This window comes from Photinus pyralis, unplaced genomic scaffold (genome assembly GCF_008802855.1).
Source record: "Photinus pyralis isolate 1611_PpyrPB1 unplaced genomic scaffold, Ppyr1.3 Ppyr1.4_LG1, whole genome shotgun sequence".
Taxonomy (NCBI): Eukaryota; Metazoa; Arthropoda; class Insecta; order Coleoptera; family Lampyridae; genus Photinus; species Photinus pyralis.
The window spans coordinates 45,292,987-45,318,494 of NW_022170249.1; the positions used below are offsets into that span (position 1 = coordinate 45,292,987).

General features: G+C 36.4%; 1 protein-coding gene across 1 annotated transcript in view; it reads left to right on the forward strand.

The window, feature by feature from the left end:
* The window catches only part of LOC116159304 (glutamate decarboxylase), a 38,714-nt gene that overhangs the window by 3,739 nt on the left and 9,467 nt on the right, over positions 1-25,508 (forward strand). Inside the window, exons 2-6 of the mRNA XM_031472258.1 lie at positions 9,995-10,231; positions 23,874-24,077; positions 24,206-24,324; positions 24,375-24,626; positions 24,679-24,746. Coding sequence (XP_031328118.1) covers positions 9,995-10,231; positions 23,874-24,077; positions 24,206-24,324; positions 24,375-24,626; positions 24,679-24,746 — 880 coding nt within the window. The remainder of the gene's footprint in view (positions 1-9,994; positions 10,232-23,873; positions 24,078-24,205; positions 24,325-24,374; positions 24,627-24,678; positions 24,747-25,508) is intronic.

Genomic DNA, 25,508 nt, shown 5'->3' on the forward strand with positions numbered 1-25,508 from the left:
CACACAAACGTATCATCTGTTGCCTATCCCAGGGAGTCATAATTTCAAACAACATGCCATTTTGTTTCCTCCACGACCAGATACGCTCTCATCCCACATCTTATACAAACACCTTCTTTAGGTGTTCCATCGTGAATAGTTAAGTTGTTTGTCCATAATTTAAGAGAATAAAAGCTCTGTGAATTTTGTGTCTGGAGTCGGAAGAATTTTTGTGCATTACGATTTCTTCTAGTGGAACATTTTTTATCTTCCCACTTCATCTTATATGTTCTGTTTAATACCAAGTGCGTAATTATCTTCATCGAACGATTTATGTACGTCGTTCATTAGAGCGCACATTGCATCCTCAGTAGATGATCCTTTCCGGAATCCAAATTGAGTATTTGATCATATTTTACTCAAAATAACTCTGACCTGAATCCGTTTTTCCAGTATTTGGCGGTTAAGGCAATCATTTGCGTCATTTAAAGTCATCGAGTGGTAACCACGAATCATTCAGATCACATTTTAGATTTTTACAATTTATTATCCGAAAAAATTAGTTTTTGCGGTTTCACAATTGAAATCTTCTCAAATTAATCTGACACCTTCTGAAATAAAACTGGAGATGGTTTTAAACATTCAACAACGCATCATATCAAACAATTATTGTATGGTTGACTACTTGATACACAATAGTGTGGATACCAGCACAATTATATCATATACCTATATTGATTCTGAGGAGTGTGAATAATTATAAAACGCAAAAGCAGAAATCAAGAACAATGCGGACGCATCCTAAGAAATGAATTTTCCAAACTCATTAAGAGATTGCAAAGGCATTACTTCCGCTTAGCAAAATCTTTTATTATGAAAACGCGCGTTATCACAAAGCTGCCAAGTTAAATACAAGAAAAAGTACAAAAGACCTTCTCTCCTGCGCACACTTTACCTAAAAAAAACATATCCATCGTTAATTAGAACGTGGACACAGGTGCGACGTAACCGCACTTTATCCTTTAATTGATGTTTAAACAGTATAATTAATCATGTATTCACCCCTAAAGAGGTTCAAACAATAGTGGACTTCGGGGACGGATTAAAATAGGAGGGGTCGTTTTGATTTAGGTGTATAATCTAAAACTGAAAATATGCCGGATAGGGGATGTTTGCGTATGTATGCATTCACAAATAAGTATATACACACTGGGGTTGAATGATAAGCCAAAATTAATTTAACATATTCTGCGCGACTGCGAGTGGGTTTTAACACTGTCGTACGTAGGTGGCAATATGGGGTCTTAATTCAACGCCTGCAGAAAGAGTAATTGAGTTTATATTCAATTTGAGACATTTCTATGCTAAAATTAAGCCGATTACTACGATATTATTATACATTTTCAATTATGAGCGTATATTTTTAATGTCTAAAACACTTTTTTTTACAAACGAGTAGTGCTTATTATTTAGCTACAGCAAGGTAAAAGTGCTCTTCATTGTAAAATTCCACACTTTTCTGGAAGTACTAACAAACACTTGGGTCAATTTAATACGTCACCTTGTAACAATCTGGCACATTTTGTTTGGAGACATGGTAATTGTAGGTTTTTTTTACTAGTTAAATGGTTAAATTTGAATTTTAAGTAGTTATGATGACGCATCGTTATCATTGGTTGTTAATCTTTACATATTTGTCAATAAATTAGGCTTTTGACTGAATTTATAAAGTAAAATAAATGGATTTAAAACAAAAGTTTAGTATTTAAAAGTTGCCTCAGAAGTGGGATTTCAAATAGCACGTGACACGGCGGCTAACGGATTATTTCAAACGGTTTGACCGGGCTGTGCAACTTTTGAAGTTTCCGGACAGGGACCCCTTGGCCGGTGGGAATAGGAATTTCTATATTACAAAATTATATAGATATACTTATCGGCGAAACATTTAATTTTTCTGTAATTTAGTATAAAACTATCATAGCTATCAACATGATTCGTTGGATGTACTGTTCCATCTCTTCATGATCTCAAAAATTCACTTTTCTTTGTATCATTATGTTGCTATGTTCACTATTTACGTCCTCCCACACTACTTATTGCGTAGTGTAATTTACCATACTTATCATTTTGAACTTCAAACTAAACGTATTAGAATTGAGGTATCTAGATACTTATTGTTGTTTTTTTTTATTAAGTACAAGGACTTATAGTGTTTACCACTCTATTCCATAAGATAATATTATGTAGCTGATCTAAGTAGTAACCTCGTCATAGAGACAGACATAGGTACTTCAAAAAGTGTGGAGCAATTTACAGCGCAATAAAAAGCAAATGTGCAAGGTCTATCATACTCATCTAAAGTGATAGATAGCCCAAAACCCCTCATTTCGTTTGTTGAGTGCCGCTTAAATTCTGATTAAATAGATCTAGTGTTATCACCATTTGTTCACGATGAAATTTACGCACGTTTATCGTATGAGAATGATAAAAAGGGCAGAACTGAATTAAAATTGGTTAGTTGCACTTATTAACTCAATCGTCTAGCTTCCAAGTACAAACCACTTTTCACAAGTGCGAAAAGCGAACACACCCAAGTAAGATTAATCAATATTAATCAAAGTTTCTCACTAATTCAATTGCAGTATGTTCGTAAAAGTCGCTTTCTTTGCATTATTAGTGATCGTCGATGGGCGAATAACTTATTTCGACAAACAAACGTACGATACGAAACCAACGTATGCCAGAAACCAAGAAATTCAAATTTGCACCGAACTATGCTCGTCCGGATTAGGCGGCCGTCCGTGCGGAGGAACTTGCACAGATCTCATACCGGAAAATTTATCACCGATCATTACAGAGGATGAACGGAATTTCACCACGTCCAACATAACTAGGCACGAAATGTGCCCGACATTGTGCCGGTATGACCTGGGACATCCGCTATGTGACTGCCCTACTAGTACTCCCAATGAACAGGAGAAGATCAATTATGCCGAAATCTGCAATGGTTTTTGCTTAAAGTACGATTACCGAGTTTCTGGATGCCGGTCTTGTAATACGCAAGGAAAGATGAAAACACGCACAATGCCAATACATACAAAAATCAACCGTCCCAAATTACACGTAAGGTTGGATTGGGAGATTTGGTGCAGGCAACAGTGCGCGGTCAACAATGGTGGAAGTGCTTGCAATTGCGATATTTTACCGTTTAGACTAATGCAGTAAGGCAAGATTCTGCAAGACTGTGGTGATTCGAATTTTTTGTATGTTAATCTCAATTGTACGTTACTTATGGCTTATTACATTTACCTCCACCAAAAATATTGTTCTTATTGATCGCTGTCCCTCGTGTTTGGAAGATTTATCTCTTTCGGTGTAATGGACGATAAAACAAAATTATTTGTACTACGGATATTGTCGCACTCAGTGATGTAACTAACTATCAAGCCCAGACAGTAGATTCTAAATCTAACAGATCTTGTTAGATAAAATACCTTTGACGAACAGCGTCAGAGATAGATAAGCAGAAAGTCGATATTAAAAAAGTCCTCTATCTCCCCAAAGATTTCTATACAATATTTTTTTGTTATCCAATAGAGCTTAATACCCAGCAACCTATCCCCAGTTGATAATGAAATATTATGGATAAGTAAACTCAAATCAGATGTGCGATTGTAGTTTACAATCACCTTAAGGACGTAATCTGAAGTGATACGATTAGTTACCTCTAAAACTTTAAATTGCAATTTTGAAGTTTTGAAGGGCTATTACATAATAGGTAAATAGGTATATCTAATCGGAAAATTGCAAGACACCTCAGTTTCGGGACCTCTGTTTGGTAGTAAGAAAATAAGATTCCAAATTTCTCTGTACGTTTTCTGATTAAGGAGATAAACTAAAAAAACATGTGGCGCCGAAAGTATAATAGGAACTTTAAGATAACATTAAAGCACTCTTCCCAAGGAATGAGACGACAGTTTTGTTTGACAAGAAAGCTCGGTTTCAATTTATTACAGAATACAAAACAGTATATCTAACCTTCAACAGCAGTACTATATCTTAGAATTGAAAGCAAACGATGGCGGATTATCCACAAGGAACACTACACTATACCCTAGGAAACAATAACAAACATTTATTCTTTGAAAATGCATAACAAACATGTTGTAATATTTGTTTTATTATACATTTGTTTTGTTAACACAGAATCTACGTTTTTAATTATCTCTCAATCATAAATGTGAATATAATAATAAAATATTAGACATACAAACGATCATATTTAACGCCTCAATATTCGGCTAGTCCGTTTCTGATAGCAATGGCTGTACTTCTCAAATGATAATATTGATATTTCGCATTCATCATCAGTTTCACTTCGTTTTCTCCACGTCATGCAGCTCTTTTAGGTTTTATCAATCTGTAAATTCGTTATTGGAGACACTGAAACACATTCGACGGTTTTTTGATAATTCACAACGTTCACTTAACCGACATCACTAAGAAAATTGAATAAATAATTTTTGAATCTTAATCAATCAAATTTCTTTATTCGGTCAGTCAACTGATTATTGAACTGATGTTGAATGATCGTGATACAAACGGCCCCTAACAATGTGAAGGGGTTCTACTAAACGTAATGGAAACAGGATGCCTATAGTTTAGACAGAGCGAGTTGTTTTATGGATAATCGGATGAAGTTCCCAACGCCTGGTATGAAAATGAAAACCAAATAGGACTTTCTGGTGTATGTCCGTGTATTATAAAATACGCAGCATTTCATGAATATGTAAATAACGTATCGTACTTAAATGCAAAATAAATGTTTGTAATTGAGTATACAAATTTTCTTGAAAATATTTACATAATTTGAAGCTTTAAGAATTAAACAAAATCTTTGAACCTACTCAAATACTACGAAACAAATTTATTACACATATTGTATGATATAACAGTACAACCAAAGAGTATTGTACTCTTTGGTACAACCAAAGAGTATATAACATGAAGAGCGAAAATCCTATGAGAATTTGCGTGTCAGTGTAATGTTAGTTGCCTACAAGTGATTTTTGTATTTTTAGCTTCCTAGCTTGTGCTAGGTAGCTATTGCGATAGCCGTTTTTTGAACATTTCAAAATTTCATCAAATGTCGACGTTTTAGACCATTTTAAGCAACTTTTAAAGAACAAATTTTTTTTCCGTCTGTATGTACGTACGTTTGTTGGCAATTTTCTGAGAAAACGGCTCGACGGATTTTGTTGAAATTTTGTATATATGTTTTAGGCATACCGAACAGAAAAATAACGGGCCGGATTTTTGAAAAAAAATTTTGGAGCGCCGTAACGGCATCGAACTTTTTTTTTCAAATAGCAACCTAAAATTTTTATTCTATTATTTGGAAGACCTTATTTTCCTGTGTACAACCTACAAAAAATTGGGCCGGGTTATATTATCAAAAAACGGAGAAAAAAATTGTCAAAGTCAAAAAATTGTGTTGCATATGTGCAAAACGCAACGATCTTGTTTCTGAAGCAATTTAAACGAAATTTCTATGGTAAGTCCCTTTAATAAAAGCAAACAAAATTCATGCGCAAAAATCGTGTTGCGCATGCGCAGAAATGCAATTTTCTTATTTATGGAACAATTAAAACGAAATTTGGATGGTAGGTCCTCCTAATAAAAGAAAACAAAATGCATGCGCAAAAAATCGAGTTGCGCATGTGCAACATCCAACTTTCTTATTTATGGAGCAATTTTAACGAAAATTGGATGGTAGGTCCCTCTAATAAAAGCAAACAAAATGCATGCGCAAAAATCGTGTTGCGCATGCGCTTTCAGCTAGGAAGCTATTCTGTCAAGAATTTGACACCTGGTTTACGAACGAAGTCCCTGACAGAGATTATTAATCCTCTACACAAGGCTCGCTTCATAACATGCGAGTACACACGCGCGCTTCGAGTTACAAGTGGGCGTCATTCAAGGATTTAAATTGCTTATTACACTTTATTTTATTTATCTTCCTGCAATTTTAAACCCGTACCTTACCTTTTGAATTTACTATAAGCCTTGACTGAAACCTTCGGCTTCGTTAAGCATTGAATAAAACAATACAAAAAATAAATAAACTTTGTTTCTAAATTAATTAGGTAGCCAATAATTGAACATTAAGAATTAGGATTGTAAAATTGATGAAATTTCCAACCAGCGATACCACGATCATCCCTGCGCATCGAGCAAGGGGATTCATTGTCATCCTAAGCATGTTGTAGGTTGTACTTCCTATAGTGTTTTTATTGCATTTTTTAAGAAAAAAAAGGTGCTATTGTTTGCGTTTTGTCCTTCCGTGCGTCCGGACCTACTTCTACCGTTGTGAATTACTTCTAGGGGAATGGGAGTCCTGGAATTTTTGGCAATAGGTAGCCTATACCTTGAACCTGAGATGCTGTTTTTGATAGTAAGACGTGCATAACTATACGACAACCAATAATTGGTCTTACATTTTGTATACGCATGCCTTTAGTGGTGCTAAGGAAAACTTTTGTGGGGGGGGGGGGGGGTAAACACACATTCTACCCTTCATGGTATAAATTTTTTGTTTATAAACGTCAATTCTGAAAAGGATAAAAAACAAGGGACAAAAACATTTAATGACTAACTTACATTGAAATCGGATGAAGACCATTGGCAATTCAAAAATTCGTTAATGTCGTAAAAACTTTGTTTTTATAAAAATGTCTTAATTTTAGTTTTGAATGTTTTGGATGTTAGCCTTACTACGTTGCGAGGTAATTTGTTCAAAAACGAGGACTGTAATAATTGGCCCCATATCTACTGCATTGCAATCTCATATATTGATGCCTCACCAGTTCACCACCCCTGGTACGGTAATTATGGATTTGATTTTGTTAGAGTATAGCAATGTGATTGTTGCTTAGCATACAGTAGACACGCATATATATGTATAGACAAACATAGTAACGTGAGTATATCCAAAGAGCTAATTTACTCCTGATATCTGCTCTGTAAGGGGTTCCTGTAGTAGCGCGGAGAGCCCGGCGTTGAAGGCCAAATAATCGCTTCGAGTGATGAGAGTGTTCTAATGAAAGGTTTCGCCAAAAATCCTTCACAAAATAGTATGAAGGTTTTGGGGGCAGTTCTTATAGCTCGAGACCGCGATTAGAGCTTTAAGAATGTTTTAGGCGGCCGAAGTCGACTACCCCTTCAAGCGCGCCTAGCAAAGGTGGTTAATCTCGCCGTGGTTAATTTCGTCCCAAGGAAAAAAACAAAATTCCGTCACGCAGGAGTTGTGCGCGTTTACAAGATTTTTCCGACGACACCAATTAGAAAACAATCGGACCAAAATTGTAGAAAAAGATGTAGGAAAAAACTGAAAAATCACCACGTTACTTCGCCCGCCTGCACGCTTGGGGATGGCTCCCAGATAAACATTCAATAATTTTTAATTTCTGATCGAATAACACCAATACCAAGTCTGTAGTTCCAGAGCCTTTGTGAACACCTTTTGAAAGTGAAAGTGCACAAAACAAGCACTCCCCATGCGTTAAAAGTATAAGCATTGAATAATAATTATTCAATGGCATAAGACTTAAGACAGGAATCAATTTTGTGGACTCGTGGTTTGAACTTTTGAAGCATCTCGGTTCATCTGTTGCAAAATTTTTGAAATGCATCGTCACACGCATTTTTTACAGAAACTATATGTTTTATAAAAACGGGGTACTTTTGTGCTTATCCGGAACTAAGGAACGTAACGGTGGTGGAAAATTTAAATTAAACTCTCGAGTATGAGAGTGAACAACTTACGTACATTTTTCGTAACTTAATTTACGGAAACGCATGTCGTAGCTAGGTGTTCCCGGACAAACTAACGCCATCTGAGAACGGGGAACGCATACCGGCACGTTAATATACGTATGATTTTCGCTCTTTTCGTTGTACTCTTTGGTACAACTTAATTGTGCACATTTCAAATATTATTACACAGGATGTTTTAATTGTTCATTTCATTTTTTTTTCACTTCATTTATTATTTGTTGCCAGTACGTTCGGTAAATATGTATATATAGGTACACATTAACAACACATACGCAAAATGTGTCAAATAGTTACAAATTAATAAGTAAAACACACATTAACGTTTAAGATGTGCATGAAAATATATAACATTTTTGGACATAAATAAATAAGGAACAATATAATAAAAAACACACAAAAGACTTATTTTTTTTAAGAATTCATCTAAGTGATAATTAGTCTGTTTAAGTAAAAATCTTTGATAGGACCTCAGCTCTTTAATTATACTACAGACGGTATCCAGATGAAAGCGCAACAAAAATTCAAAAAGACTTGGTCCCTTTTCATAGATAATGAGATGGGCTGTTTTCTCATAAGCGGAAGTATGAAACGCAGGTCGCATATTTGTCGTTATGCTACTTTCTTTTATTACTGGTTGATGTCGAAGGTATGTGTTCAAATTGTTTTTACAAACTTTTAACTTTTCTATGATAATGTCAGTTTTCTATTGGTCAACAAAACTAACTCCATAAAGATACAAAAGTTACCTACGTTTTTCGCGCTATTTCATTTCATTTTGTACGTCCCATCTTCGTCTTAAGTTGAAATGCGATAGAAGTCATTTTACTACCCCATCTTCATTTTCCTTTGTCCCTAGTAAAGGAGTACGATTCTAAGAAAACGAACCTTTTCATTATACAAGAATTTGAACTGAAATCCTGGCCCCTTAAACTTCAAATTCGAATTTTGTACATACACGATCGTTCCTACTCGCCCACAAAATAGCACAATTCCAACGATGTGAATTTCAGTGGCGATCGCGGAAACTCTAGGCTATATCTTCGAGGAATATATGAAAAGTTGAACACAACGCCGCATAGCAAATAAGCGCAAAGATATTATTTTCGGTTCCTATGTTTAGGGAAACAACTTTTCACGTTATCTACACAGCAAATTTTGATGGGATTAAGAACGACGAATGAATCTAGTTTACAAATAGAGGAAAACAATCCCTTCGATGCGATTTCACAGTTGAATAATAAAACAGAAGTCATCCTATTGTAAAATTTCTAATTTTCAATCGGAGGAATGATAAACACGACACAAGTATTTCAATAACGTATTGTTCGAAACGAGGGACGTACGTACATTCAATTCCAAGCATTCCGGTAGCAAGAAAAAGGAAATATCGAGGGTGAACTAGCGGTAACATCTGTTCCTAAAAAGGCACAGGCTGCGATATAGACCGGGGAGCTTTATTACAAAAAGCGAAATTGTCTCAGTGCAGTCCGTTCCAGCCAAAGCTTTGCATACAACATGGATTTTTTCACTGATGGTGCGCCGTCCAAAGCCGTGTCCCAATATTCAGATTGGTTATCTACGTAGAAACACACGTTTTGTGTTTGCGTAGTGTAATTAATTCTTAACGCGACTATAAGTCACCCCTATGCAACGTCGCTGATCCCCCCTCTTTCTATTAGAGAGTAACAAAATTTTAACCACCGAGGGTGGGTTTAGGTTTAATTAAAAGTCTCGGGAGACGATTTACTAAACATTTAACCTTAAACTACGCGAAGACGTAAATTTATGACGGCGGATTTTCTAAAGAATGTTACGTTTTTATCACAATAGAGAATAAATACACACTTATTCTCCAGGGTGCGATTAAGCATAAAAGATAGGCGGTGGGATCGACGTTATCATAAATTTAGAGATTACCCCGCGTATAGGCAGATTACGACCGACACTATCAATCTCTTAAGGAGACGATAGGAAAAAAACCTCCACCTTTATAAATACGTAAGGAAAATCTCGAAATTAGGAAATAGTGAAGAGATTAGCTTAGGATTGAAGTGTTTGACTGATGGCGACGCGGAGGGTTGTAGAAGGACTAAATCCGGCTTCACCCTTGGGAGCTTTGTATTTACTTCAATTATTACATGCCGATGTACACTTTGCTAATGTGCACTTTTATTTTCAGACCTATTGCCCCATAATCCAGATGCATATGAAACCAGTAAACTTTTTCTACAAAGAGTGATCGACGTCCTCATGGATTTCATTCGGGCCACGAATGATCGCAACGAGAAGATTTTAGATTTTCATCACCCCGAGGAGATGCAAAAGCTTCTAGATTTGAAAATTCCAATAGAAGGAGTCTCATTGCAGCAACTCGTGCATGATTGTTCCGTTACCTTGAAGTATCAAGTTAAAACAGGTAAGTACCATACTATTAACTCAATTTTTTCCGTACAGACACAACATAAACTGCTCAAAGCGATTTCTGTAAAAGCAAAAAAATTAGTTCCCCCGACCAAATTCGTTTTTCAATCAAATTTCAGAAAAACTCGCCCACACGCCCGTACATCCATTTTCTGACATTTTTCATCTAGAAATTGCTTTTGCAACGAAAATCTTTAGGTAAAAAAACAGCTGTCCGCAAGAAAGAAAATTTGATCTGCACATGAGCAATGAATTTTTCTAAATGTGCGTTTAATTTCCATTTATAAGAAGTGTCATCTGTTCAAATTTCGAAAAATCCGGCTCCAAATAAGACAGTTAGCACTTCGCTGCGCATGCGCAATCAATTTTTTTTAACGCGTTATTTCTTTTTGGTTTTATAAGATTCATATTACATATGTACAAACGATTTTTTATGTACATTTAATTCCGTCATTCCATCTCTTAAAATTTGAGAAAAATTAATCCACAAATAAGAAAGTTTAGTTGTGCATGCGCAATCTATTTCTCTTAATATAAACAATGACCAAAGCAACACCGCAATTTTCTCTTTACATAAGTTTGAACTAGCGTATATAACGTATATAAAACGTTGAGTGAGCTGCCCAATCTATTTTTATGATAGATTTATGTTACAACTGTAATTGCATTATAAATAACCATACAAAGAAACATTAATGCTTTTTAGGGGAATTTTTCAGAAGAAAAAAAATTGCCCTTATGTGATGGTTTGATATGTCTGTCCGTCTGTTTCTCGTTTAACTCGGAAACGAAAAGAGACAGCCACGTCAAATCTTCGCCAATCGATCGCCACGAGTTCAAGGATCAGTGCTATTGAATATGAGTCAGATTAAAAGTCTGGTTTTCGAATGGGAGCTGAGTGGCAAAAAATTCCCCTACTGAAAATCGCATGCCATCTTCGTAATCAGATATTGCTGTGTGAAATGGTATCATTACAACACGCACAAAACACCTAGCTCAAAACAAATCCCAATTGAAACTTTTAATTTTATCTCTCCTCGTACACATTCGGCATTGTCTAGAAGAAAAATCCCAATATTAACTTAAAATTTTTCAATTTATGAGACTCGGTGACCTTCCAACTTCCGAAAATTCCAAAGAACTTTTTGATTAACACCTGAAATATATCGTGGACACGAATAAAAAATCTGAGAAAAACTCGATCTGGGTCACACTTTGGATTCGAATAAAGACCCAATGACAATGACAAAAATGCATTCCGTAACCCACAAAAACAAACTAAATTAAAATTCCTGAGGGAAAGAAAGCTTTTTTGGGCATATTATCCCGCACTCAGACGGTCGAGAATTAAAATAAGAAATCTAAAATTACTTACAGTTTTTCTTTAAATAATGGAAATAATTTGATCGTACAAGGTTTTCGATATAGGGCGCACTAAACTCACTCAAACGCTGACAGCTTCTAAACTTCACTTAGCTTTGGAACACAGAATTAAATGACGGACGGTAGAAACTTTTAAATTTTCAAGGACGTATTGTAACATTTTTTTCATAGCACTAATAATCGCCTCGTTTTCTTGTTCATCAAATAAACTCCTTTAAAAAGTTACAAATAATTCGCCACTCAACGACGGAACGCGTCAAAGGTCACCACCACCACTACTTCAAAATCTAATGCGCACATGCGTCTTCGTTATATCTTAACAGTGATTATACGTGCGTTAAATAGAATAAATTACAAAAGTGATAACATTTAAACCAGATTTACGTATTACAAAATTTTTAAAATGAAAAAAACAAATTTAAATGAAACGAATCAACTCTGTGCTCATTTCGCAAATAATCCCCTCCGGATTTACTTAATAAATTGAAATATTCTCGTATACAGGGTGTTCTCTGTCATTATTATTGACGTTTAGACGGAAATAATGTCTACATGACGTTTACACAACAATGTTTAATCAATTTAAGAATTGTAACATATAATTTCTGAAACTTCTATACTGAGGTTCCTTCGATATTTCGTTGTATCGGTTTATTACTTACCAAGCTACCGTAAGTTTCGCAACCACTAAAACTAGTACAAATTTACATTAATTTGTATTAATGGAGTGTTAAAATTGAAATCTCAAGTAAAATACAAAAGAGGCAAGCAGAAGGGAATAATTAATCCATTCAGCTGAATTTAATATCATTTACGTTAACTAAATAATTGACGTTAGCCGGAAGCGTAATTCCGCACGGCTTCATTTTAATTAATAATAAGTAATTACCGTTATTTGGAGAATAATTTCGCAAACGCTAGATTTAAATAAAACAACGGCCGCGCGTAATTAAGTCGTGTCCTTAAATTACGCAATCTATTATGCATTCAATTTAATTAATCAATCTTAAATGAAAAGATATTACCTTGCAGCAGTGTAAAATTTGAACTTCGTGCCTACAAATATTGCAACTTCACTCTACCGTCGAGTTTCAATCATTGCCCTGTTCGCTTTCCTTACAACCAAAATATCAATTTTTTGAAAACCGTATTAAACTATTAGACACGCTCGAAACGGTAAGTTTTTTTACATTAAGAGGCTGTAGAGACTGCAACGCATTAAATCCAAGAAGGAATAAAACCCAATCGGTGTTTGATCTATAGAGTTGTTCTGTTGTTCAGACTCAAGGTAATCTATAAACATCTAAGATACAAGAATTTTTATTTTTCGACTACAAGAAGTGCTGAACCAGTGACACAATTGCTACAAATTAGTTTGCCTAGATTCGACCTACCAAAGGAATCTTTGAGAGCCCCCTGAATATGAAGGGCAGTGTCTAGTATTGTGTTCTTATACCAAATTTGGGATATAGGTATTGTTTTTAAAATATGTACTTATACATTTAGCGCCTACAACATTTGAGTGCCAAAAGATTTTCCACAAAGAGAGATTGTATATATGTTCAATTTTGTAGTTCATAAATTCCAGAGTCAAACAAGCTCAATTTCCGATTTAGAATAAGAAAACGTTCACCCTCGTCGAAGTTGGCTGTTAGTTAGACTCCCGCAGTCATCCTAATTCTATACAATCAGGGTAGTTTTAAGGCGCGAGGGTGATAATAAATACACAATAAGTAGTGGTTATGGCACGTGCCTCTTAGGACATTTGATATCATTGTGGCTTACCCCAACCGGCTTGATTAATACTTTGTTATCTTCATCATTGTGCAAAAGATTCAATTTAGTGAGCATCCGTTTTTCGTTTTTATGAAAAGTTTTCCCTACTTCATCAACACTGCATAGATAACAAATTCAATTATCAATAACCGCGCGCTATCTTCGCCGGGTGCGCCCCGATAATTTTTTTATACGTCCACCCCTCCGGTAATCAATTTAAAGCATCTGACAGATTCGGGAAGTAAAATGCGGTGGTAAAACTAAAGTATTTTTTCATTTAGATTGGGATTTACATCTGCGACCATCAACGTCATTTGTGTTTAGAGAAGCTATGAATTAGACCTCAGGTTCATAGCCTAAGGACGGATTTCGCTTTAAGCCATGTAAGCTTCGGATTCCGAACTACCCTCGCTTCGAAGTCTTTTCATTCACTCTCCTTTCGAAATGATCATATCTCTTAATACTAACTGTCACAAAAAGTATCGTACAAACAGATGCTTTTGACGTGTACAATGTTTATCTATCACACATCGAATGGAAAAGCAAAATTTTCACATTATGCATATCGCGTCGGCTTTATCTGAATTGTAAAAGCACCTTTTTCGCTAAAATCAGTAGCAGCTGCCGCTTAAGTGATCCCGTCAATTGTCGCGTTTTTATCTGCAGACCGGAATTATCGTACAATTTCTGTACCAACGTCACCGCCATTACTAATGCAAACTGCTAATTGCAAGCGAGATAAAATAAATGGTTTTCATTATAAGGTACGCGTATGACCCAGCATGTTTTAAGCTTTGAAGTGCCGCACATTTAAATTTACTGATGGCAATAAATTCCTAATTATAAATGGCTCGCTATGCATAATATTGAGATCATGGGATCATGCTGCAAAAAATTGTTAAATAATAAAAATGACGAAACTATTGTCCCATCTGCAGATGAGTTCCACCAAAGATCATACTACACTAGATAGACAGCGCTGTATAAATTTTAGACTCTCATAATTCGTCCCGCCAAATAAGTCGACTGCGTCCTCCAGCGGCTATGTTTTTATGAGAATAGTACAAACTACCTGGCGGGGTAAGAAGACGCGCGAAATGGCAAAGCACAGTTATTTTTAGAATAAAGGGCTACTGTATGGAATATCGGTGTCATTCCTAAGCGCAACCTTGTGTGGGTGTTATAGATGTTTTTATCTGGTTACCTTACTGTAAATTAAAATACCGAATATTCACATCTTGGTTTAAATTAAATTTTTTATCGTAACACAACGAAGTTGAGGTAAAGCTTATGTGCTCGTGTTTCCATCTGTCCGTCCGTCCGTCCATCCGTTCCATCGAGATCTCGGCTCCTGGGCCACCTAGAGACTTCGGGTTTTCGCTAATTGATAGCCGTTATGGTCTATATTTGCCCATTTCGATCAGTTTCGTATTTTCCATATTTTGCGCAGACTGCGCAATGCCAACTTTCATATTTATGGAGATATTTCTTTGAAATTTTAACCACCGACGCTTCTAGTTCCGACTCACTTTAGCTGGACACAATTTTATTATGTAGGAGGCTAAGCGAGATATCTCGTTTATCCCTTAATCCGAAAATCTGGAAAATGTATTGGTTAGCGCTGGTTAAAAAAAAGCAAAGGGAATATTGTGTACAACTTTCAAATTATTTTTTTCATTGTAACGTCCTTACTGTAATAGAATCTACCTCGTCTTGAATGACGCCCACTTACAAATGTAATTTTATCCCAATGATAGTGAGGAGTGTTCAGTAGGTCATGTTTATGTGTCTCGTGTTTAGACAATACTCTTTGTATTTATGATTATGATATGATTCGAACTCGTACGAAGACGGCTTCGGATGAATCAGTTACGTTCTTAACTTTCAAAGCCCCCTATAAATATTTTTATGGAACTACTTAAACGCGAAACAACTCTTGCATATACGCTGGCTATCTAGTGTAGTATGATCTTTGGTTCCACTTTAGATGGACGTAAAAGAATCGGAATGAGACGAAACTATACTTTGCCCATTTCAAGTTCGGTTTTGTTTTAAAAGCATTGTACCGTGAACTAATCCCTTACCAAAAATGAGGTTTACGTCATTTAATCTTATATTCTTAGGTCCATTTGGAAAAAAACTGTAATTGGTCATAAAATTATCTAAACACGATTGTATTCACCTCAACTTTGCCGAGGTTAAGAAAATTATATTATTATATTACTAAAATCTTATTTCCAGTTAGCTAGCTCGTTCAGATACGGAATAGCAATTATAAACAAATTAATCTTATTGTTTTTATTACCTTGTTTTTTCAGGAATCCGTACGGACACCCCTGCTTGGCTCTGTAGCAGAGCATATTTTAAGCTGTAAAGTAGGCCTAGTAAAGACTTTTTGTCGCCCAGTAGTTTGTAAGGATACCAATGGCAAACACTTTTCAGCTGTCTTTGAAAAGCAAATTGGACGATTGGGGTCTCTAAAAATTTTACACTGGAGTGGAGCCCCGAGTATGGCACACCGATGATGGGTTCAGTGCCGCCTAGTGGAAGTTATTTAAAATAGGCTCTGCTATGTAGCGAAGATAGTGTGGGGCTTCCACGCATTAAAACCCTTCCCCTGTTATCCATAGTTCCATCCCCAACCCGGAACCGCGTGAGCATCACTTCGAGTTGGGTGGCCCGATCTTCGCACACCCGTTGTTAGCCATGGTAATATAGTTTTCATGTTGTCTTTTTCTTTCCCATTGTTCTATCATCTGTAGAATTTTCTGATATATTTCCTCTCATTTTCTTTCCGATTTCATCATCATTTCTCTCCGTTACACAGCCAGCAGTTTTTATCTGTACGAAGGTTTCTGAGTCCGACCAAAGCGGAGCGCCATACACGACACTGCTCTCACTGTGCTCATGATATTTAACACTATCAAAGATCATACTACACTAGATAGCCAGCGTATATGCAAGAGTTGTTTCGCGTTTAAGTAGTTCCATAAAAATATTTATAGGGGGCTTTGAAAGTTAAGAACGTAACTGATTCATCCGAAGCCGTCTTCGTACGAGTTCGAATCATATCATAATCATAAATACAAAGAGTATTGTCTAAACACGAGACACATAAACATGACCTACTGAACACTCCTCACTATCATTGGGATAAAATTACATTTGTAAGTGGGCGTCATTCAAGACGAGGTAGATTCTATTACAGTAAGGACGTTACAATGAAAAAAATAATTTGAAAGTTGTACACAATATTCCCTTTGCTTTTTTTTAACCAGCGCTAACCAATACATTTTCCAGATTTTCGGATTAAGGGATAAACGAGATATCCCGCTTAGCCTCCTACATAATAAAATTGTGTCCAGCTAAAGTGAGTCGGAACTAGAAGCGTCGGTGGTTAAAATTTCAAAGAAATATCTCCATAAATATGAAAGTTGGCATTGCGCAGTCTGCGCAAAATATGGAAAATACGAAACTGATCGAAATGGGCAAATATAGACCATAACGGCTATCAATTAGCGAAAACCCGAAGTCTCTAGGTGGCCCAGGAGCCGAGATCTCGATGGAACGGATGGACGGACGGACGGACAGATGGAAACACGAGCACATAAGCTTTACCTCAACTTCGTTGTGTTACGATAAAAAATTTAATTTAAAACAAGATGTGAATATTCGGTATTTTAATTTACAGTAAGGTAACCAGATAAAAACATCTATAACACCCACACAAGGTTGCGCTTAGGAATGACACCGATATCCCATACAATAGCCCTTTATTCTAAAAATAACTGTGCTTTGCCATTTCGCGCGTCTCCTTACCCCGCCAGGTAGTTTGTACTATTCTCATAAAAACATAGCCGCTGGAGGACGCAGTAGACTTATTTGGCGGGACGAATTATGAGAGTCTAAAATTTATACAGCGCTGTCTATCTAGTGTAGTATGATCTTTGACACTATCGGATGGTTTGACCTCGTGCCATGCCTTTTTATGTCGTAATTTATTCCTGACTACCTGCTACCTCAAGTTAAACGGTTCCACCCTTGTTATCGGCGCCTCTTTCCAGATGATTCCTTGCACTTTTGGAAACAAATAATAGTAGATTGTTCTACAAGTAAAGTAAAGTGACAGTTTTCCAGTGAGTGAAAATACTCATAGTTAACTTCTCCACTGACGTTACTATACACGATTACTTCTGGGTTCTAAATTAAATCTTTTATGGTAATCGTTGAGAACCGACCCATAATTTTTTTAGTTTGTATTGAACCAGTGTAGTGTTACCCTCTGATTATCAATTTGTCTTACCTTTCGTGTTGGAAAACATAAAAACGGGAAATTTCAAATTTATCCAAAAAAATCTAAATTTGTGTTTCACTGATGTGACTTGATCTTCAATAAACGCCCAGTCCATATTTTCAAGCATACCGTAAAATTTATTGGTTCAACAATTTTTGGCGAATGCCTTTTGTTCACCAAAGAAAATAATATTGTTTGTGCTCAGTGGTCGATAAATATGGATCACTCCCGGCAGTATTGAATTTAACTGAATTTTCAATAACAAAAATTTTATCTAGACCGTTGTTTCTCTAATAGGTATTTTCTGTAATGGTAGCCTACAATCCGTATAAAGCGAAAAAATCTGTTAGATATATACAACTCGAATGTAACATTAAAAATCACCGGATATAGTTTTGTGATATTTAGTGAAATAAACTTTTAAAAATGACCCCACTTCATTTTCTTCCCGGGAAAAAATGTAATTTCATAAAAACTGATATTTTGTTAGTCAATAGAGATAAATGTCACGTTTTTCCCGTCGCAGAAAAATAGTATATTATATACCGCGGGACTGAAGTAGTACTTTTAATCCCGAAGGTAAAGTTTATGGCCCGACCGAAGGGAGGGCCATAATTTACCTGAGGGATTAAGAACACTACTTCAGTCGCAAGGTATATACGATATTTTTCGTACTTCCGAAACTGAAACACTTAATATGTATGGAGTTAGAGAACGCGTTCTTTCAAAAAATCGCTGCTTAACAAGTTACCATAGGAACGTTGCGTTAGTACACCAAACCCTATGCTATGGTAACAAAAATAATTTGGAAACTGTCATTGCTAGTGTCATAAATTTGGTGGTGAGTATTTGATATTGATAAAAAGCAGCCTAAGATAGGTAAAGAATTGATACCACCGAAATCCCAAAAACTATATGAGTAGCAGTACGATGCGTTTAAGAAGTAGTGCCGCATACAAAATGTGGAACAACCTACTGAAATGGCCTTGATAGTAATTTCATCCTTCCGGGATTTTCGTCCAAATTTAATCCCGGCGGGACAAAAAGTGACACTTCACTACTTGTCATAGTGGAGTGAAGTTGTCACTTTAGTCTCGGAAGTACGAAAAAAATATTTTTGAAGCTTTGTACCGTTTCCTTCATAGAAAATTAAAAAAGCGCCCTCATACAGACAGTGGCATTAATCTATGTAGCTACCATTAATCAACAGTAATAAGACACCTATCATCTGGAATAGTTTAATTTCTTTGCATACTTTTACACTGAGGGAAGAAGTAACCATAATCTACATTATCCACTACCTCCAACGGAGCCTCTTACAATCACCAGGTAAATGCTATGCTGTTTCTTTATTTAGGTGTACTCATCGCTGGTTTCGAAGATGAAGAGCTGTGTCATCAGGAATTCGCCTTTAAAAGAAATAGCGGAAGGATCACTCTTCACATTTGTGCTTTTACGAAAAATTCCTCCTTCAGCTTTGGAACCAACTGATTTCAGTGGAAGGATGTTCGATGAGTCTCTTGATGAGCAAGAAAGAATCAAGGCATTTACTATTTCTATATATAATTAAATTAATAATTGTGAAAAGACCCGGAACATTTGCTTTGGATTGTGCACAATGAAGTGTTCCTATTTCCACTATCATTGTATATTTCACAGCAAACGTTAACTAAAAGGGTAAAAAGTTATTTGGTTGGTAAAGTAGACGTTCCTGTCGTAATTAAATTTACAAGGATTGTGTAAAACGCACTGTTTCACAGCTAGCAGTCCGCATGTAGGAAAATGTTTTTCAAATACCAACTAATGCAGATGTTTCCTTGGTTTTTACGATAAAGATTAAGAATGAGCATATGTATTCGTCTAGGGGAAAATTTGAGTGGCAGGAATCGCGCTGCTGCTGCACTAATCTGTGTTGAATATAGCCGGAATCATGTCCAGCGGCTTGGAAAATAACACGAGAAATACATGAAGTTCGCACGCACCTATCGCGCACGTACGTTCTTCGAACCATTTCTGAAATACGAAATATTTTGTTAGGGCGTGGAGGACGAGGATGGCAAGCGTCGGGGATTTAAAAGCGTGAGCGATGGACTATATTTGATGTGCGGGTGGGATATGCGAATTGAAGAGCTTCGCGTAGGTTGTAGATAACGCGTTATGGTTTGCACCCTTCAGTATAAACACCGAAGTTTGCACCCCGTCAGAGTGCTGTAATTAAGGGCACTCAAAGCGCCCCTCTCTTTATCCCTACTGCAGTCAGCGTCCCACGCCGGATTAAAAACTGCCCTACGCTTTTGGAATTTGTTATATCGGCATTTAGCCTTTTTTATTGCCTGCCTGCACTAAAGCACAATATGTGCACGTAATTTTCTAAAGGAGCTTGCATCTAACATTTTTCCTTGTATCTGCAACGAATCATTTTGTACAAACCTGTTTCGGTATGCTCACACAAATTCAAAGGGCATATAACGATACGCGACATTTCATTCATCAATAGTGGAACGACAAAATTTCTGAAAACCTTAAAGACGGAGTGGAAAAATTATATTCCAGTGTATGTGATGGAACGGTCAATTGTCTTTCAGTATAATTTCAGATATAACTAATTACGCAAATTTGACGATCTGCAATCTGTACCGAACGCAGCTCTATAGAAAGAATAAAATACAGGCTGTATCACGCAAACCATTACCTAAGAGTATTCAGGCTCCCATTAATAACTTAAATCTGAAAATTTGCACACTAGCATAGTTTTTCATGATCTATCCAAAAAAAATGATCGTTTCACTTACGATTTTACCGCATATACAGTGATATTCATTTAATAGTAGACATAGGGATTTACGTGTATTATTTTTCCATATGTCTACTTTTAAATGACTAAATCTCTTCTGAAGGGCGCCTAATTTTATGGTTCCATGCTTTGATATTAATTAATTTGAATGTCGATACTTTGGCTTCACAGAAAATAAATCTCTTACGCTCCTTAAACTGTTACCGGCACTAAACCAGTGGACAATATCAACTTTTTCTTCAGTTGAATACATCGCATACAAACGAGAAGTCAAAGCAACAATTTTCAAATTGATTATGGCAGCCAGATTTTTATTTGTTTTCTTAAGTTATTTTGATTGCATAAAACTAGACGCCCTTTACAAAAGATAGGGAAAAACAATACACGTAAATCCCTATGTCTACTTCTTAATAAATATCAATGTAGATAGCAACTTTTTTTAAAATAAAATACGCTGTTTTTAACACATTTTCGAAATGTACATGAAAATCTACGCAGTTTGATACCATACTTCCCTATACCCAGCATCAAGGGGTTCCAAGTTATTCAAGATTTTTGAAAATGTTTTGACGTTTTACTGTTTTTATTTTAGGCCCTGTATCTATGACTCTGTTGACTTGAATTTCAAAAAGTTTTCCAAAATTAACAATACTCGCTTGCTGCTACACGAGTATGATTTAAATTTTGATCGCCCTTCTACCGGGTAAATAAATAACACGTTAGATGTAGAAGCTACAAGCTAGTACTTTTTAGCGTAACACAACGAAGTTGCAGTCAATCTTATATGCCCAATTTTCCGTCGTCTGTCACTCTGTCGCCTGTCTGTTCCTTCGAGATTTCGGCACCTGGACCACCTAGAGACTTCGGGTTTTCGCTAATTGATATTTATATTTGAATGCATGCCTTCAAAATCATGTCGATTCAGCAAGATCTAATTATTCGTAGATATTTTGTTGAGGAACGAATGTAAAACGTTTGATTTTGATATTTTTGTTGAAAATTTATGTAAAAGCATACAATATAGACTCTAGAGTGTGGCCTTCTTTCCCACTGGACACCATTCCTTTACATCTTGTTTGCAATTTAGCCACCAGAATCGCTCCCATTAACCAGGGTTTTCGCCATTCCTAGATGTGCTCCCGATATACCATCGTGTATCTATCATAGTACTTCACACTTTCTGCCCTTCGGTATCACTAGTTGTACATTTGTGGTCGTGCCAGCATCGTTTTCTAAAACTCTCTTAAGAAGACCATTTTCTAACCGCAACTAGTCCCACTGAGCCTAAAACGCCTTTAAAACTGGACCATATCGAGATACCTCTTCCCAGGTTGGCATATTTTCTCTTCCATTTTCTAGTTTATCATCAGACGCAAATCAGGATCATTTTCTTGAACTGTCCGGAGGTCTAATAGTGGCCAGTTATCATCTACAAGTGCAGTGTGCCATGCGGGTTGTTCTTCATATTTGTGCTCTAGTTGTGAGTAGTGTCGACAATCCTCAGGACATGCAACGGCCTCAAACTGTGTCCAGTAGGTGGACTTAACTCGAACTTTTGTAGAGGTATCAACCTTTTCTCACGGTTCGGGGGCTTCTTTGCGGGACGATTGTGGAACAGCAAGTAGATCTTGTGTTTTCACAGACGACACATCAGTTTTTTCGCGTTCTTCAATGAATCGTCTTCGTAGTTCATCGATTTCGTTTTCTACCTATATGAATACCTTGTATCTCATCTTTGACATTTTGTATTTCTTCTTGAATCATACCTATACCTCTTATTTATTGCTTCTATTTTAGCTTCCATTGATTGCTGACCACCATCGATTTTTGCTTCTATTTTAGCTTCCATGGGCTGCTGACCGGATTTCATATCCGCTTGACCAGCTTCTATTTTAGCTTATACGGTTTATTGACGGGCTTTTGTTTCAGATTGGCCAGCTTTGAATTTAGCTTCCATTGATTGTTGGCCAGCTTCAAATCCTACTTTCATTTCTTGCATTAATTCTGATCTGGCCACTATTGCCATAAACGTTTACTAATTGTTCACCGCACCTGACACAAGTGCAACATAAATATAATTACGTGCTTTATTTATTTATCACTCACATATACACTATTTACAACAACGCGAACTATTTATTACTTCGGCGTCGAAATTGGGACTGAACTCACACACGCTTTATAGAAAAGTACGAAAGCTCTAGGAACGTTGGCATCAGATTTCACAGAACGAATGAGGAACTTTCTCGAGAATTCATGATTACCGCTGGTGACATTTGATTCATTAGTTTTTAAATATTATTTGGCGATATTTCTTCATAACCATACGACCAAAACGACTTTATTTATAAGTGAAAGTACATCTGAAGAAATTAAAACATTAAAAAACGAGCGCAAACATTATTGATGATGACTGTTTTGGTAAACAAACGTTTCCTAATTAGTTTTGCAGCTCGGTTCCATTAAGTCCATCTGCGTTATTCATGGGTCTTGATTCGCGAAAAGCCTTAATGCTCCACTTATTTTTAATTTGACTATTATAACTCAAAATGTTCATGTTATAACAACCACCTTTGTTATGCCGATAAACCCTGAACTCTTTACTCTTCCAGTCTTCTTATAGAGCATTAGAGCAAACGCGGATTTAGTGAATAGTGAACAGCAAATAACAAACGCACATTTAGTTTAATTATATGTTGAAAGCAGTCACAGTTTTCGTAAACATGGAAACTATAGCCCCCTATTCTGACCAAATATTATCAGGAAAAATGGTTTATCTTAGAGGGAATACACTCGCTATCAGAAAAATGAGATTGCTACAGGATTGATGGAATGTTGGCCGTTTTTACAAATCCAAATTTAAATTTTAAACGCCTAATATTTTAGCAGCACTCTTGAACAACACCCTTTCTTACCTACGTATTTTTATAGCACTTAATGTTACGTGGAATAAATCTACTTTGCTTTCAAAAACCTGATAAATTGTGTAACATTCCACGTGAAGACTGCATCGTATTTTACCCTTCGACGACCCTCAGAAAACGGATATTTGGCAATATTTACGTACGGTCATCCGTAAAATATCGCATTTGTACTAAAAAGAAAACCGTGTAAAACGTATAAAGTTTTCTATAGCGACTTGATGGTCACCTACAGAAAAAATCAACTACTGCACGAATTGATCGAGCATTATTCCACCACGCACACACAACATCCAAGCTATCAATCTACCATTATCCCGGACTATTGCTTGGAATAATTGAATGTCAGTGAACTTGAAACAAAGACATTACTTATGGGATATGCACACCCCACACCGACGACACGTGACCTATTGGATTACCCTTGATCCGTACACTCTCAAACGTTTCTTAATAATTCCCATTTTAGGCCACCCTCATTTTTTCAACCAACTTTCCTGCGGCTTGGACTTAGTCTCGATGGCTGGAGAATGGCTGACCGCTACGGCCAACACTAACATGTTTACGTACGAGATCGCTCCAGTTTTCATTTTAATGGAAAACGTAGTTATGACCCATATGAGGGAAATAATCGGCGAATGTTGGAGGAACGGCGATTCGATTTTAGCTCCAGGTAAGTTAAACTCTACGGTAGGAACGTCAGTCAGTAAGTAGAGAATTTGAAATTCAAATTCGGATTAATTAAATCTCTTACAGCTGACGCTTTTGGGTCGAGGGGGTTACAAGTGTAATCTGTTTCAGGTGGGTCCATATCGAACTTGTATGCTTTCCTTGCAGCGCGCCATAGAATGTACCCGAATTATAAAGAAAAGGGTATCGCTTCAATTAAAGGTCAATTAGTAATGTTCACTTCAGATCAGGTAATTTTGTAATGAAGACTTTCTAATAACTTCAATCGTGGTGATTTTAGAGTCACTATTCGATTAAATCTTGCGCTTCGGTATGTGGTTTGGGTACGGATAACTGTATAATGGTGCCGTCCGATATCCATGGACGATTAATACCGGCCGAATTGGAACGTTTGGTGTTAGAACGTAAAGCTTTGGGTCATATACCGTTCTTCGTTAGCGCCACGTCTGGCACAACTGTTTTGGGAGCGTTTGATCCAATTCCTGAGATTGCCGACATTTGCGAAAAGTACAATATGTGGCTTCACGTCGACGTACGTACGATACTTATCAAATTTTAAGTTTCTAATGGTGATTTTATTTCAGGCTGCGTGGGGAGGCGGTCTTCTGTTATCTAAGAAGTACAGACATCCACGACTAACTGGAGTTGAAAGGTGAATTAATTCTTAATAAATATTTGTCCACTTTTTAAGCCTTTTTTGTAACGATATAGTATGCAAAATTGGACCGATTTTGTATTACTCATTAGTACTTGTGTACTGTTTCAAAAATTAACACCTTGTTAACCACCCCCGCGAGTGGCATTTGAGTGTTGCTGTGAAGGTCTGACAAGTGGTTGATTATTACGGGCCCCCCTGAAAACGAAAGTTCACGTGTTTCGTGATTGTTTTTTATAGTATTCAGATCAACTGATTTATTCAGGGTGGATCTTTATAATTGGAATGCACAGTATCTAAAAATCAAGATCATTGTAAGAAAAGATTATAGATACAGTTTTCAGTATTCGATTCGTACTTTCTGCTCATTTTTTCATGACAGGCTCTTGAAAACTGTAAAGACCTCAAAAACAGCAACCCCAAACCCAGCGCTTGAAACCTAAGCTAAAGACTTTCAAGGCACTTTGAGATTATGGTCGACTCATAGATGTCTTAGGAGTCAGGACTCTGGAAACCTCTTAAAGCTATTAAATATTCTTACACACTAGCCTTGTAAGGTATTTAGAAGACTGTAAAGGTTTCTCGTGACTACATATATGTATGTAATTCGAGCTCTTAAAGAACGTTGAAAGAACTCGGAAGACTTAAAAGCTCTATAAGGCTTTTCAAGGTTCGTCTTTCAAACACTCTCAAAGACTAAATGTCTATTTAAGGTCTTAAAAGCATCACTTCATCATCATCACTTTTGCAAACTTTTGG